At 35.9% G+C, this 17,847-nt stretch overlaps 1 protein-coding gene across 1 annotated transcript; it reads left to right on the top strand.

The window, feature by feature from the left end:
- On the top strand, positions 1 to 10,515 carry LOC144438607 (uncharacterized). Its single transcript, XM_078127705.1, has 10 exons — positions 1 to 136; positions 499 to 659; positions 1,789 to 1,851; positions 2,872 to 2,994; positions 4,977 to 5,090; positions 5,445 to 5,669; positions 6,284 to 6,388; positions 6,987 to 7,148; positions 8,136 to 8,342; positions 8,849 to 10,515. Exons 2-10 carry the CDS (start codon positions 545 to 547, stop codon positions 9,220 to 9,222), a joined length of 1,488 nt encoding a protein of 495 aa, XP_077983831.1. The 5' UTR covers positions 1 to 136; positions 499 to 544; the 3' UTR covers positions 9,223 to 10,515.
- Positions 10,516 to 17,847: the final 7,332 nt, after the last annotated feature.

The following is a 17,847-nucleotide window of genomic DNA, read 5'->3' as shown; positions in this document are numbered from 1 at the left end:
TGTCATATTTTCCAAAGCGTGTACATGTATTGAAAGTAATTTACCTTTGGGCTGATTTCAAACATATTTTTGACGTCTATGTAGATAGGAAAGGAGAGATTGGTAGTGGATGAAACAATAATTGCAGCTTAATAAGGTATGTGAATACGAATTGTTATGTTTTATACACTCTTAAATTTGTTGGTTACATTGTCATAATTATCTGAAAAAGTTCAAAATATTTATCATAATAACACGATCAAGAAACACATACAGTTGCGTGAAGTGGTATACGGTAACGGTTAGAGATTCTTCTACAATTATTATTTAGATTTCGAGTATAACTGAAATCACTTGCAGACGTTACGAAGAGACTAAACGCAAATATTTCGTTTTGTTCTCACTTTTGAAACAAAGGATTTAATATCGGTGTTATGATGTATATGTCTGTTTACCGTGAAACATTTTCACATATAGAGTGTGCCAATATATTATTTGATATTAGGTTTCTTTCCATAGGATAGTTTTTATAAGAACATACTAAGAAAGACGGGATCATACTGCGATGGCTCCTCGAATCACCAAGAAATTCCTGGCTCTGACCGCTTTGATTCCGATTGTATTGTTCGTACAACATTACCTTGTTTCACGCAATTCACAATTTCTACTTCATGAATCAGGTAAGCTGTTGCATAAACAAACACCACTGAATGCAATCTGCTCCATGGGAAAATTAAAAAATTGCAGATTTCCTTAAAATCAAAACCATGGTCCCCCAAATGTCTTTCCATAAGGACCAGAAACAGCCTTAAAGGTTACGTAGTGACAAAACTTTAGAGAGAATTTTTGGGAGCTTTTTCGATGAAATTCATCCTCGATCGAGAAGCATGCTACCATAAAAGGGTTTGTTCTATGTTTGTATTAGTATAGTTTGTCTCGTTCAGTGTTCATTAATTTTCATTCATCATTTTAGCGGATCTAGACGAGAGGTTGAATTTTGAAACCATAAAGATTACAATATTAATAAAGTACAAACAACTGTATAAACCTATGAAGATATTTACGACGAGGATATTGTAATGTACTTATCTAGTATATCTGCGGCAATAACTGAGGTCATAAAATAGCTATAATAAAACGTCCGACTAGGTTTTTTGCATGAAAATATTCAATAACACAACAAAAAGCTGCAAAAAAGTTCACTGAACACAGTAGCAAGGGCTCACACAACAGTTCAAACACGGACACTTGCACTCATCATTAATATTTACTGGTACAAGTCTTAGAAGTACATAATGAAGCATACTTCAGTACTCATTTATTGTAAAAAAAAAAATCAAAAAAATCAAAAAAGGGATTAGGGCCATGACGGTGGTTAATTTTTTTTTCGTTTTCACAGCGTTTGCAGTTTTTGTATATTTGAACCTACAATATATGTAATGACATGGTAGTGAAGAGAATTGATCAATGGGAATATTTAATGTAGTCTGCTAAGCTTACATTCCATTTATTGGTATATGTTGTATATTGATACAATTTTTACCTTTCCGTAAATGAATGTTATGTTATGCTCTTGTCTTGTCTTGTCTTGTCTTGTCTTGTCCTGTCTTGTCCTATCCTGTCTTATCTGTCCGTGGACACGATATCTCAAGGAATACTGCATCAATTCTAAATGAAACTATATACCTTCCTTGTGTCAATGACATGAACTGATTAGGTTTCGATGAACATCCTATGAATATTAATAAGTACATTTGCATAATTCACGATTTTATTTATAGCTATAGTAATTCATGATATATCTTCTAGATAAAGGAAATAGAGAAGATGGAGACATAGCGAGTCTTATAGACGAACGGACAGATACTAAAGGTAAAAAAAACAATCTGAACAATATTATGGCATCTAAATATTGCTCTATGCCCATCGTCGTAAACCACATCCTCTTTTACGGCACCGTCCAAGACGCATAGTGTCGTCGTGGAAGAAATGTCAGCTCTGGTTTGCGAGAATGGTCTATACCGGTCGCACCAAGTATACTTTAATAGTCGTCTGTAAAAACTTCTCTATTAAAATTAGATCTTCCTATTGGTGATATGCTTGTCTGTTAGTGGGATCATATATATATATTATCTTTAATTATTAATGTACCCTTCATTGAACGTACTATTAAACCGGCACGATGGGTAAAACAAAGTGATGGTATGTTATTTCCGTTCCAGGGTCAAAGGAATATTCCGGCCCCTCACAATAAATGCGAAAACTATATTATTAAGGACATATTTCAAAGTATAAAGGTTAAGAATGCAAATGGTTCTAAATCCCTATAAAATCTGTCATTATTTTGGATGTTATTGTTCAGTGCAGATTTAGACATATATTTAAGCATGAATGATCATACGATCGACAATCCGCCACGGTGACAGCTGTAACGAGTATCGCATATCACCATAGTTACTTACTCACTGGCCGACTGGTCTGGTGAGGTTTTCAGATATGTTATAACCATAGAGTTAATCTTTCATTTTTTAGGCATGCCAGTAGATTAAAATGTAACAATTAAAACTTTAATTTTCATTGTCCAGACGATCAGATGTGGCAATAAGCTCTGAGATTTGTTGTACCCAGACTATTAACATTTAGCTCGGTTTATATAGTAAGACAATTGTCAAGCCAGAAAACAAAGTGTGGTGATGCTAGTAAGAATTTTGTCGAGACAGACAACGATTTATTCTCAACTGGTTTCCATGGTTCAATAATTTTGTCATGATAGCGTCATGGATCGAGGCGGGGTGGGGATTGGAATCTCATTGCAAAATACCTAGCCTATCGAACGTTTTGGGCGCATCAACTCTAAATCATTCAATCGAAAGTTTGTTATTTTCTCTGCAGTCGACAATGGCGAAGTAAACGAAAAAGGGCGGGAAACGGAGAGGGAAGAGAGTGAGCGGATAATAGAACATGCTGCAGTACATAATGAACCACAAGCCTCTCACGTTATTATTCCGACGTCAGGTACAATCAACTTATTTCCTAGAATTAGTCATGTAACGCCTTTCAATTGGGAACTTGCAATCCAGACTGAGCATGCTCAGACGCAAAGGACTATGGGATTATCTGCGGTTATCGTAATAATCTGGAGCTACCGATAAAATAAACCTCCCACAATGATCAGGGTGACTATGAATTGATTATGGTTAAAATTGATGTGGTTAAAACCAATGTAACATTATTGTTTACAATACTATTTGATTAGTATTTACTTTTCACATTTCCCATGATGCAACATTCAACATGGCGGGTTTGCAAGTTCCCTATTGGAAACCAACCCAGTGACAGACAGTAGCCTGTGACCACATGTACAAACTTGACGTACAATATATTTCAGACTATATTGCACTTTGTGAAAATGCATCAGATAAAGCCATCAGTTTTCAAACAATTCTAGAAAATTCACGACAATTCTAGAAAAAAAACCCCGAAAGATGTTTATATCAGAAAAATAACCCAAAGTCCCTTTGCAGTACAGTATCTGTCAAGTGAAAGTAGCTTAATTTTTTTACCATTTATTGTGTGTAGCGTCCCTCCTTTGCTGTACTTTTGGACACTTGACGATTTCGAAAATTTAGTATACTTCAATCCACACATGCAATATTAACCTTGTCTTTGTTTTAGCTTTAGATGTTATATTTGTATATTAGACACTTTCTTGGAGTGTGAACACATTGGCAATATACAAAATAGTAATTGCAACAATTGCAATTTTGCAAGCTATTTTCAAAATTTTGCAATCTATCTAACTAATAGGGCCTAATAAAAAAATTGTGTGGGTCCGATTACGCTCAATTTTAGAATAGGTGGGGTAGGTAAATATTTTATTTTATTTATTTTATTATATTTGATTTCATATGTGGGTATCTAGTTCAGGTAGTTATGTTTTCTGTGAAGTTTTGCATACGGTCTCTGTGTTATTGGTTTCTTCTCATCAGGTGTACAGCCATTACAGATTGGAAGAACAGTTTTATATTGTCTTTTTAAGTTGATGCCAGTTTCCGCATCCACTATTTATTGCGAGATGTCGCAATTTTCGCGATTTTATTATATTTTCTCGAATATGGAAAAATGTTAGGGTCGGTAGTGAAAAACTAGGTGGGTCTCTTAACAGAAACCAAAGAACGCGGCGTGTGCGCTTTCGGATTGGGATATATATTATCTGCCCTCTTTACATAGGATACATTATCGAACCCCTGATTCTCATGCGTACACGCCCATATTAGGGCAGCAATATGTAGCTGTCACACAGTTATTCAAACAATATGTTGATTCTTACAACATGACAGTACTTTATGCCGCTAAATCACAATAAAATTAGGACAGTCGAAAAGACACAATTCCATTCACTGCTGTGGTGTTTCTGTCTAATCAGTGACCTGCCAACCTCCAAGAGAGCCAGGTTTTTATGAAGTACAGAATGAGAAGGGGGCCAGAAGTATGATCACTGTATCAGCGAAATAAGAAGAACATAAATGCCATTGGTTACATGTTTAATTCGAACCAAAACATTGCTTTGTATAGTAAAGCTGCGTGTACTAAAATATAACCAAATCTACACTTTAAAATTACTGATCCCTACATGTGGCAAATTAACTACTCGCAAAGTTCAACGTCAAAGTGTGCAATGGATCGAAATTCATATCAAGTAAACTCACTGCTGTACATACAAAGTAAACACTTGTGACCAAGGGGTCCTGGTTACATGTTAATATGTCACGACCTCGTGACGCGTGACACCAACATAAATTTAGAGATAAGATTGAAACCATGGCTGTACGGGACGTGGATGCCACAATTGATCAGTATTATGTCTTTGAAGCACTCAAAACATGTCAACCTACGCACGCTGGTGTTAGTGGTACTTACCTGGCTTATATGACAATTCGTGTTAGTGACAGCTTGATACCTTAGTTTTTATCAAAGACTTTATGAATTATTTACAGTATATGGAGAAAACGACAATGATGTACAAACAAAAGATGAGCAGTCTGCGACACACTATTTCCACGGTGATAATTCTCCCAACGATGGCGCAGAAGTGGCAGCACATTCGTTAGGTAAAATGGAGTCACTCTATTTGATTTCGAGCATCGTTACATAATCTTTTCAATTCGATTCCCCAAAATATTACCAACCAAAAGTATTGGGCTGTGGGTTGAGGTGGAGATGTTTTCGTGGCCTTACTTTTGGGTTATTGATAAGTTTATAACGTTGAAATACTGTTGTCATAGAAATTGCATGAATGACAATTTAGTCAGTATGTCGAATTTCATTCAAAATAGAGTGTAATCTTGTTGTAAATCTCGTAAAATCTCGTTATACCAACAATATCCATGATCACGAGAAGTGATACGTTTCACATACAGACTTTAGACTATATTTAATCAAATTCTAAATTCCAATCAAAACAGATACACAAATACAGAACAAAGATAACGTTAAATCATCAGTGGGAGTGAAGGACAGAACATTTTACGAAGACTTGGAAGAAAGAGAAAAGGTCGACAGTGAGGAAGAAGAACATGAAAAGGAGGAAACAATAGTAAAACAAACAGAAGAAATTGACACACACTTATCAGCTATGCCTGAAGACATGGGTAACGTTTGGAGAGCTGCCAAATCGGACATTCAGCAAGGTAAGAATTAAGTGCTAATCAGTGAATTTTTGTGGAAAAAATGGAAAAACATCAAATACTACATATTAAAGTAAATGTTTTAAATCCCCAATACCATTGAACTAAACTAAAAACAGCTGCAGAGTGCACTAAATATTAAATGAACTGGTAAATGCCCTCCGTCAAAACACACCCATCTCTTATACGTCTAGCAGATTAACACAACTATTTAAAAAAAATATATAACACTAAATACTGGGTCGAGTTTCGCACTATTTACTTTCAAAAGTTATTATGACGTTAATATTAATTAATTGTGCAATTGATTTTTCACTGAGAAATTAATATTTTTATGATTGATTTATGATCGATAACATAATGATTCATGTTTTCTTTGTTAACTAAAGTTCCTTATTGTGTTATATGAGAAATGCATTTCTCTATTTCAATAAATGCTATACAAGTGAATATCGCCCCACCTCGACTAAGTATATGTAGTTTCCATCTTTTCTCTTAAAGAGATGTTTTCCGACAAGTTTCTCCATTGTTCCCCAGTATATTGAGGTAAACATCGTAAACATTGCGCGTGTGTTTCTCAATCGTTTTTTTCCCGCCAAACTTTTCTTTCTCGTCAGTAAGTACAGTAACCCAGAACGAAGAACTGAATTCCCTTTTATCAGTAGCTGAATTGGAAGAACTAGAAAAAGACGAAGCCTGGATGTGGGAATCGTATGAGTATGGTAAATATTTTATTCCCAATACTTTGATTCATTCAGCTGAAGGAAAATATGAGTGATCCAGTTCAAGTACGTGTCTGTGTACATGTCGAGGACAAACCCCCTATATCACGAATATTTTCCACCTGAAAGAAGCAACATATTGGGAAATAACATGATTTTACCTTTGCAAGTGCAATTCATAAAAAATGGGGAAAATATTAGCGATTTTGGATGCATTAACCCATGTTTCAAGTACCACAGAATCAATGACAGAAACTCACGTAGTCGTTACGTAGAACACCAAAGCTTATGAATACAATCCGGTATTTTCTGTTTGAAAAAATACAGCACGGCGTGCACACGGTCAAACGATCACTAATCTTATTTGTAATGAATGAATGAATGAATGAAGGAATGAATGAATGAATGAATGAATGAATGAATGAATGAATGAATGAATGAATGAATTTGATTTTAAGTTGTGTATTTTGACATTGACATCTCATGCAACTACTTGTATTTACTCACTTTGTACTACAGATATATGTGGATTATTTTAAGATAACAATATGACCCAAATATACTTTAAGCAATTGTAATTCATATTCTCATCATGTAGATGGTCCCTGCAATATCTGTCTAGCTCCGGTACGTACTCGACCAATTGCTGCACTTGCAAGTTGTCCAGACTTAGGTAGTTACCGGGTTAGGTATATGTTGGAGCAAGCTACGGGAATCTACACAGGATCAGTTTATCGTGATCAGAGATTGTTTTACGGGGGTAAGTACTTGTTTTGTCCGATAAACACTTTGTTTTATGATTGACTGTAAGTTTGTCATTTCAATGGACAATTTTGGGGGATAGCCATGTACACACGGTATACTCTCATAGGTGACACCGATATAAGTTGAATTCATACCATTTGCAGGAAAAGATGAAATGAGGCTTGATATAATTGCAAACTTTCTTTTGTTTGCTTAATGCCAGTCTATTAAAGGGGCATAATCTGATATTATACGTTGTTGCCGTTAATTTTTAAAGCATACGTATACTAAACGGGTATCAGTAGTATTCCACTAACTGGAACATCACTTGTATTGAACCCTCGTATTCAGACATGATACTGTAATATTATATATTCGATGACGTAATTTATTATACGTATACTAAGACATCAAGGATGTTCAAGTAAAATTGTTTATAAACTCAGTTAGTCCCCTTTAAACCATTCTATTTTAACTGTGTGGTTAACTAGGATGTGTTATTCACATCGTTGATATGGTTCACAAAAGTATATTTCGAAAGCAAATCAATGCCTACGCGCTTTCCCAGTCTTGAAAGTTGCCATACATCCCGCGGGTATTATGCTATTGTTAGTGTTCACTGACTGTTTGATACAACCACGCAGAAACCAATAAGAAACTGGATATGATATACTTAGTTACATGTTATACACGATAAGAAGATGAATGATTACAGTTTCTTGCTAGCTACATTTTGTCTAGATGAAATGAAATGAACAAATGCAGACATCAAATACAGACATCAAACCATTGGCGCCCACGTGTCTGTGGCTAGTTGCAGTACGTTTAAATGGTTTATTACATTTGGACAAAATGTAACAAGATATTGGATCTTGTTATCTTAAAATGTAGCATGTACAGTTTTGTATTTGTTTCTGCATGATTGTATCAAACAGAGCAATTGAACACTAACATGAAAAGGGCTGTATTAATGTAGTGTTTTATCATTATTGTCAATTTTAAGGATTTAAGGCAGAATTAATGGACTATACGTACAAGAACACAGTAGTGGTACAGACACATGCAAAGGGGGATGCTACCTCACCAGATTTTCAGATGGCCATTTTGCTGATTAGAAATCCATTTGATGTCATTTTGGAAGATTTGTTTCGTGGTTATGGTGTCAATGATAGCCATGCTGATAGTATTGATGTTGTTACAGGTCATTATGGTGAGTGATTCCGAAAAAAATTATACCTAGCATAAATTTCAAAAGCTACAACTCTTAAAACGGAATAGCAGACTCTGAGACAAACAGTCTGACAGGGAATTCGAAAGACAGACGGACGGGCAGACATACATACATACATACATACATACATACATACATACATACATACATACATACATACATTACATACATACATACATACGTTCAAACATACATACATACATACATACATACATACATACATACATACATACATACATACATACATACATACATGCATACATACATACATACATACAGACAGACAGACAGACAGACAGACAGACAGACAGACAGACAGACAGGAGACATACAAACGGACATGCATACATTTCCCTTTAGATTTTTATCTTGCTTATCAAACATCTCGATTCATTTTTGTCAGATCTTGACGTCTTAGGTGGCCAAAAGTAAAAGTAGACCGAGTGTGTTGTTTAATGACTGTGTACTCCTTTTTCACCAAACAGACTGGAAAGATCGTGTATGGCAATATCTTGAATGGTGGGACAATATTCCCCGAGCCTGGTTGGCATCATCAAAACACATGATCGTTGTTAACTACGAAGATTTCATGAGTGATCCCAAAAAAGAATTGGAGAAAATGATGAACTTTTTGAATGTGCCGCTTGAATCGTCTAGAAGAAAATGCATCGAAGACGGGATGAACAGTCATATACCAATTACAGCGAAAGGCGTAAAAGATGATTTGAAGATGGATTTATTCAATGCTTTTGATGACGATATGCGCTCTAAAATCCATTCAAAGTTAACGGGGTTATCGCACGAACTTGCTGAACAAGGATACAGTGAAGTTGTAAAACGCAAAATATACAGTGCGTAAGACGTAGCCAACCTCAACCTCTACCAATAGCTAATTAGACTATTCTAGCAATATTATCGATCGAGGAAATCACGCTTGATTAGCTTTCAAATAGTGTCCTTTGTGACTTCTCAAGGTGTGGTGTTGGCAGTTATATTGGAAATAGAATCGGGGTTGTAAGGAGAGGTATAGTCTGTGCTTCCACTTACTCGAAGAAAAAACGCTGTAAATACCATGAAGGCGCAAATAGGCTCATCTTGAATAATCATTGTGACGTATTCTGACTTCATTTTTTTTTTAAAAACATGATCATAGCTTGAAGTATTTTCTTTGATGGCTGTATATGTCAGCACGCCCCCAAACTGTAGAAGCTACCATTATCCAGCAAATTTAATTTGAAATAGTTGAAACGTGCTTTGACATAAAGACATTGATGCTTCTGAGGCAAAAATGACGACAATGCCATTTAGATGATGTTGGAGTACCACAGAATTGGCATGAATATTGTCATCTTTAAAACTAGTAAACATAATGAGACACGGCCGATTGGGTATGGAGTCGTCCAAGTCAATGGTAGAAAATCAGGTTAACCGTTGGGGGCGTACGTACGTACATATACAGCAACCCAAAGACAGGAGGCATTCAAGGGATGGTGACAACATATATTGAATAGTAATCAAGATGAAATGGAATTCGAATTGGTGTCGTAATTATTTTGCAAAGTTTTTTTTTTTTAAATCTCCGATTGAGTACTTATATGTGTCAATCATACAGTAAATTTCACAATACTGTTCAGCTTTTCTGTTTGATACAACCGTGCAGAAACCAACAAGAAACTGTATATTATGCCACACACTTCAACAGCAAGGTCGTATTTTTTTCTATATTTAGTCTGAATGAAATGAACCATTTAAATGTATTGCAACTCCATGCAGACATTCGGGCACCAATGCGTTTCTTATTATCAAACACCCGATGACGGGCGCTGTCTGTATGGTGGCATGTGTAGTTCATTGCACTTAGACAAAATGTAGCAAGAAACTGTACTCATTAAATCTTGCTATCTTAAAGTGTTAGCATGTCCATTTTTATATCGGTTTCTGCGTGGTTGTACATGTATCAAACAGAAAAGCTAAACGGTATTGTGAAATTCGCCGTATCTACTTGATTGAGGCGATTGTTCATTGAAAAGATATTATACTAAATAGGAATAGTTTGTCCCGGTTCCACAAATGGAAAAGAACAATTAGTGAAACGGCACACCCCAGCTGGTGTAGCTGCACCTTGTACATGTATATGTATTTAACATGAAATCATGTAGTTGGAGTGCTACTTGCAGAATAAAAAATACACGTGAAACATGTATCAAGTCAGAAGAAAAGTGTCCTATTTTATTACCAGGTCATACGAATCTTATCAAACTCGTTTACTTATAGTAATGTTTGGAGTCTAATGATTGTCACCACTGTGAGGAATAATGCGATTCTACCACCAACATTTCTATCTATTCATTTTCTTCCTTGGATTGCTAGCTTCAGTAGTTTTTTGTCACTTTAAAGGGAAAGCACTACAAATACTGTTTCGATTCAAATAATATTTTCAGTCACAAATATGCAAAAAGGAATTATGTTATTTTTTGTGATGTTTTGGCCATTTTGGGATCATTACTGTCCTGCTAATCTTTAACACTTGTAGACGTCGTAAAAAATGCGTTTTTCTAATGAAAGGGAGTGAAGGTGAGATGAAGTGCATGGTATGTTACAACCTAAAGTGAGGTGAGTCGTCAAGGTATATAGTGGTAACCTTGTAGAATGACCATATCTTAAAGGAATAAAGGGTGTCCTTAATATAAATAATGTAGACATCTAGTGAAAGTACAACCATGATTGTAGTTGCTTGTATAGGGACAAAAATGTACTAATTGTGGCCTTCGAAATATTCTTTGACAGGGACAACTAATCAGTCTACAAAAACTGTTCCAATAATAAATAAATACATTGCGTTACACTTGACGTCTATCAGTTCACGCGAAGTAAAATAGGATCACCCCAATGCTGTGTAAAAAAATGCTGTGTATCTACCAGAAGTGATTTTTTCTCTCCTAAAATGATTAGCTGCCGCTTGTCAATAATGGCAAAGAATGGTTCAAAGACCGGCTACTGGCAAATTTGAGTCTAGATAGAAGTAAATAGGTGTTAAAGGAGAACTCCACTCCAGGAAGTAAAGTTTTTTTTAGAGTCATTTCATAATTTCACATCATATAGATTTCGCTATTGTTCTTTCAGTGGACACCATGGCCTCGTGGGTCTAAGCAGACATGAATATGTATTAGACGAACGATGCATATTCATGACTTCGTCTGAACGAAATAAGCCCTTTGGAGTCATGAACATTTATCTAATCCATACTCATGTCTGCTAAGACTCGTGAGGCAACAGTGGGAAACTGAAAGAACAATTTTATGTGATGTGAAATTATTGCAATGTGGGATAAATATTGCAATGTGGGATAAAAAAAACCCACCCTAATTCTTTTAGTTAGGCCTCAGGACTCCCTCCCCCCTAACTAAATTTGCCAATATTGAAAATGTTCCAGACAACACAATCAATTTCAAATCAGTATTTACTAATCCAATATGTAGTGACTAAAATAGCTCTTTTATTGACACTTTACTTTGAACTATTGATCTCGCCCCTAACATAACCATCTTTATATAGTTGTGTTCATGTCATGCATATTGTGTACTTCTTCTCTTGATTGCTGTGTTCGTCATGTCTTCGCCTTCACATACATGTCACAAACAGTTGTCTTCAAGGACACCGATACCTAGCCATGCGTCATTTTCTTTGACAGAGAGACGTAGCTTGGTGATATTATGGTGTGATATATAATCTGAGACAGTACCTGTAGTGTTACCATCATGCATCAGTTCCCGCTGAAGGAGACAAAGAAATAACAAATTGAATTTACTTACATTAATTTACTTACATTAATTTACTTACATTAATTTACTTACATTAATGTATCACAATATCATATACTATCATAATGTCAGAAAACTGACATTTAGTCAGACTTGATCTTGATGTACGTACACTTGCTTATATTTGATCGTGACTTTCACTCTGTTGACACATTTATATATTTATTTGGGAGAGGATATTAACTCTGTTATAAAAATGCTTATATTCAACGTAACGATCTACATCAATATATGTACATGTTTCCTAATAATATAAGAGGGCCGGTAGCTTGTTTGTCTCCATGGCATCCATAGTAAATATTTACACAACACTCCACATTCTAAATGAGGGTATACGGATTGAAATCGTGTGGTTTCACATCAGTGTTTCGTTCCATAGTCCAAACATAAATTAAATGTGCGCAACAAACTTGTCACTTTGCCAAGGTGGGCGTGCACACAAACACCCAGGGTTCAAAACTCTATTGTGATAAGTGATCCTAGAGGTTAGAATGTTTAGTAAGCGTTATGCTGCACAGAAACTCTGAATAAACGGGACGAGATTAACAGCAACCGACCATGCTGCAATAATTCATGCATACAGATTCATAGCTCATTGACCCTTGAACTTTACAATGACACGTATACTGTACACCTTTATCCACACTATCTGTGTCACCCTTAGCATGTACAGTCTTGTACAAGTCGACTCTGGGCATCTAAGCCAGCATATCGTCCAAAAGTCAAGGACAGAACTTTTCACGTCAACCTTAATTATTAGTACACTTATTGTCTTCAAAATGTATGTAATGCACAGCAAAAATCCACATGCCTGTTATAGGATTGGCCTGTCGCAGGTATGCAACAGGGCTGCCACAGGCCTGATGGGCCTGGCATGCCTCTGGCCTGATGGAAGTGGCATGCCACAGGCCTGATGGAACAGACATGCTTAGCCACAGGCCTGATGGGACAGGCCTGCCACAGACTTGATATGACAGGCCTGGCATAGGTCTGACTAGTCATGCCTTCCATATGCCTGATGGGACAAGCCTGCTATAGGCCGCCGCCTGATGGGACAGGCCTGCATGCCACAGGTATGAATATATTTCCCTGCACAGTTCCTAATCGTCATACCTGTACCAGGCCTGTCAAAGTCCTGATAATTTTTAGGTGTGTAAAATGTTACCATTGTCTATAAATAATAAGAGTTAGAATTTACAGAAATTAATGAAAAAAGCTGGATAATTCAAAAACAAAATGGTTTATCCAATTGCAGGGTTACTGAGAGTAATATGCCAAAGATAAGTCGATTTTTCAAGATCAGAGACCAACCTAATCCTATCTTGAATCATTTAGCTTTTTAAAGTAGAATGCACCTTGGGAATGAATGTTCCTGAAAATCCAAGTTCTTAAAATCACTCCAAACTTTGCCGGATGAAAACTTGCTTCTTGTCCTTTTTAAATTTTTAAATAATAAAATAAATTTGGGCATCCATTGTCAACTTTTCAAGGAAATCAATAATTATCTTTTATTTTCCCATAGAGTTAACACAGTATTTGGTGGCCATATTGGAAATTGACTTTATTTGGATAACAATTTGACCTCTATCGACAAAGTCTGTATGGTGACCCTAATATTTTTTTCTTGGTTGTAACTGAGAATAGGCTGCAGTTTTTCTTAAAGAAAGTACATGCATCAGCAAATTTGAACTTTGAACAGTTTAATTTCCATGGTGTATTGCACGAGTAATTTTAAAAATATTGTTGGTTAGTTGAGACTAACGAGAGCTTTGTGTTCACAGTACAAAGGACAAGATTCTTTAGGTGACACATGACTTGGAAGATCGAAAAGGAGATGGGTGGGTGGGTGGGGGGTTACAAGTTCTCGTGTTTCCTTAGGTCTGAAAGCGATTTCGTTTTGTCATTGGTGTATAATTTGTCTAGTTCCTATACGATACGAGTTACAATTACAATGATCATCTCCACTAACTATGTCTGGTCAAAGTCGAACATTTTACCATTAATTGTAACAGTTCTAAACCCTTTCTGGGCAAAGGTTAAACAGTGGATGCCAGTAGTAACCCATCGCAAATTGACAGTCAGTTGTAATTTGTTTACTTCCTTCAGACGATTGCACATTAATATTCACTTAGTACAGCTGTACTGAACTAAAATCACGTGGGGACGCGAGAACGCCATCACGTGTATATGAAAGCTGTTGGGGGTAGCACAGATTTCTGTGCGAGAGTAATGATTTTGACTAGACGTAGTGAGTTCAGATGATCGTTGTAATAATAACTCGTATCTTATAGGGACTAGAGTATAATGTACTCATATCTAAAATATTGATATGACATACATTTTGCAAACGTAAGTTCTGTGAGTTTTCTATTTAAAAATGTGGTATTTTAATTGCAAAATATAATACCTATAACCAAGAATAATGTAGGACACACAAGTATTTAATGCTCATCAAGTTTGAGTCATGATGATTTACCTATCTTTACAAGCGACCACTAATCTTGGTACATTAACAATGCAATCTACTATATGTACCGTCGGTTGTAAATGATAATACATTAAAGGGACTAAGTTTGATCCCAGGTTCTCGCACTAGTGCTAATGGATCAGTGGAGCCACTTGGATTACATAGGATTGTTCGTTTCCTATAGCTCTACCAAATATCAGTTTTTCACACCAAAATTTCAATCCTCGTCTGAAAATGGCATTTAACCTATCGTTAAATATATTACCATGTGGATATGTATATGGAAGTATATGTAGAGAATTGTGTATTTAATTTATTGCTTTTAAAATTTGGTAGCATTACTTGACTACAACGGAATTAGCGATAATGTTTGATGCTATGAAAATTAAGCTTAAACCTAGTTTTGAAGTCTCAGTCTATCGACATTTAATAGTATAGATAGCTACATGAAGTTAATAAAGACAGGTGAAGTCAACGAAGCTGTTCTTGCAAAAAGCTGCTCTGACACAATTTTTCAGTGGGCGGACAAATTGTTTTCGATCGGTAGCGGGAGGGGAGCAAACAAGGAAGTATTGCGATGGGATAGTCCTGATTTCGATACATTGGGAGGGGAAAAACATGACGATGTCTGTACTGTATAGTAACACACATTGTGTACGCCAAAATGAATGGGTAAATCATTCACAATAATATTGGATGGGCAGTGAGTGGGCTGGTAGGCAAGTTAAAACCCAGTTGAAGGGAATTCGAAGGAGGGCAGATATCTTTCGCCACCAGAAGGGCACATTAGAACAACTAAACACCCTCTCCACAATTGGGGGTGGCCATTCTATTAAAATCATCGTGTGTTTTTTAAAATCCGAAACAACATGTAATTAATGAAAACCGCATATCTGCCAGTTAGCTGCACATGTAAGGACATGCTACGCTAATACCTGCTTTTGACAGTTAGGCCTAAAAAAATTGTTTGGTTCCTCTTACCCGACCCCACCTAGTTTTTCACGCCAATCCTCAACGTATTCGAGAAAAAAAATCACGGAAATGGTGAAGTCTTGCAAGAAATAGTGGATGCGGAAACTGACATCAACTTCACAAGACAATATAAAACTCAGGTCCTTTCAATCTGTAATGGATGTACATCTGAGAGGAAACCAATAACACAGAGACCATATGGAAAACAGTGGAAAACATAATTACCTGAACTAGACTCTCACATATGATATGCGTCATATATAGGCCTAATTAGTAGTCATTTCTTTGCTAGAACCTACATATTAAACTTTACAGCACTGACCATTAGTACTCGTAACATGTAATTCTATAACGCAGTGTAAATAAAATTCATGAAGTCTCGGTACATGTCGAATGCATTCTCTTTTTTATGTGTCTGTCGATTTCTCGTTTCTTGTACTCTTTCCATAGTATTTTATTTATTCAGACGATGAAAATCGAGTTTGAAATCGAAATAAGTGCCAATAATTTGCCAATACATGTTATCCGGTAAGCCATTTTCAGAGAACATTACTAGATGGTTATTGTTGAACATGGCTGGACTTATAGCCCGCCAGGTACCGTTTGGAAACTTTTTAAAGATATATTCATTGTTTCCCTAATGAATTGTATGTAAATACCAGTACGATAAGACATGAATGTTATGATTTATTTATAAGCGTAGAATCGAGAATAAAAGTCTGTGTACTCGAATACATTTCCCTTATTTATGAAGTAAGCTGGTACACGCTGTATAATCCTGAATGTATTGTTTTTACCAATGCTACGTTGTTGCAGTAGCATATATTCATAAAGTCACTTTGTTTTAGTTTTGTTCCTTTAACGTATCGTATTGAATCATGAATATAATGCCAAATATAACCATATATACGGAAACGATACCTTTTTAATATTGAGTCATGACTCAAACTAAATCCGGATTCATACATTCAAGCCCGGGATTCAAGCAGAGACTTGTTACATTAACATTACATAAGAAACCAGAAAACGTTCCTCGAAGGTTTATATATTATAGCCGGCATGCAACAGTATCATATTATATTTTATTGAACAGACCAAACATTTGTCAAGAAAATCTTTAGTACTAGACAGTGGTAATAGATAACTCAAGATAGGAACCCAGAGAGGGGTGTACTTTACACCTTGACTATTGTTTAGACGAACACAACTGCGCATGCTTTGCCATGAATTGAATAGTACCAACTTTACGATCGAAACAATCACTTATTTCTCGTCTGTCTGTCTGTTGCGTCATGTCTATTTACCTGTGACAAAGTATAAACATTTCATGAAAAGTTACCTAAACTTGATAACAGGTGATACAGGAAGTTGTTTAACAGGTAAGTGGAAAGTCTTGCTCGTTATTTTTTTAGATTATCGAGAACATTGTGATGTGTTGCCCTTCGCTCAAATAAACTGGTCCAAGTTATTTGACAGTTAGTTTTAAAAGACTGTAAATTTGTCACATTATGCTAGACGATTTATGAAGTGCATTGGTGTCGATCCAAAGATATGAAACGTAGTTCAGTATTTATTTTGAGATCTTTAGCTTGCAGGGTTTGTAAAATATTCGAACCTATTTGGTAAGCAAAACAACCTGCGCGACAAAAGGTTTCACAACTTGTGGTTTCGTATCTTATTTACTGTAGATCTTAATTACATGAATGACCTATAAAAAGCCAGAGTATATGTTAATATGTTAGTACAGCGAATTTCAAATTGCCGTACAGCTTCTCTGTTTGATATACAACAATGCAGCGGCTAATATAAGAAACTACACATGCTACAGCAAGATTCAATGAATACAGTTTCTTGCAACATTTTGTCTAAATGAAATGAACTGATGTGTCACCATATATTATGCAGTATAAAGTAAAAAGTATCAAAAAGAGAAGGTGAACGGTATTTTGAAATCCACTGTAGTATACAATATTTTGCCTCAGTCGAAACAACGCATCATGACAGAAACCGTCAACCATTGATCTCTTACGTTACACTGGAAATACCCGGCACAGTTTGTTTACATTCTTCACAACCATGGGTCAAACAGTTTGGCTGCTATTTACAATGCCTAACTAACAATAAATAGTCGACTAAACGTCAAACTCCGAAGTGCAAAAGGTGATGCCTTTTTGTGCTTTGCATTCTGCATTCTACAAAAATCACTTGAGGCGTTAACGTAATT

The sequence above is a fragment of the Glandiceps talaboti genome, chromosome 8, assembly GCF_964340395.1.
Source record: "Glandiceps talaboti chromosome 8, keGlaTala1.1, whole genome shotgun sequence".
Classification (NCBI taxonomy): Eukaryota; Metazoa; Hemichordata; class Enteropneusta; family Spengelidae; genus Glandiceps; species Glandiceps talaboti.
This window is presented reverse-complemented; position numbering and strand designations above follow the sequence as displayed.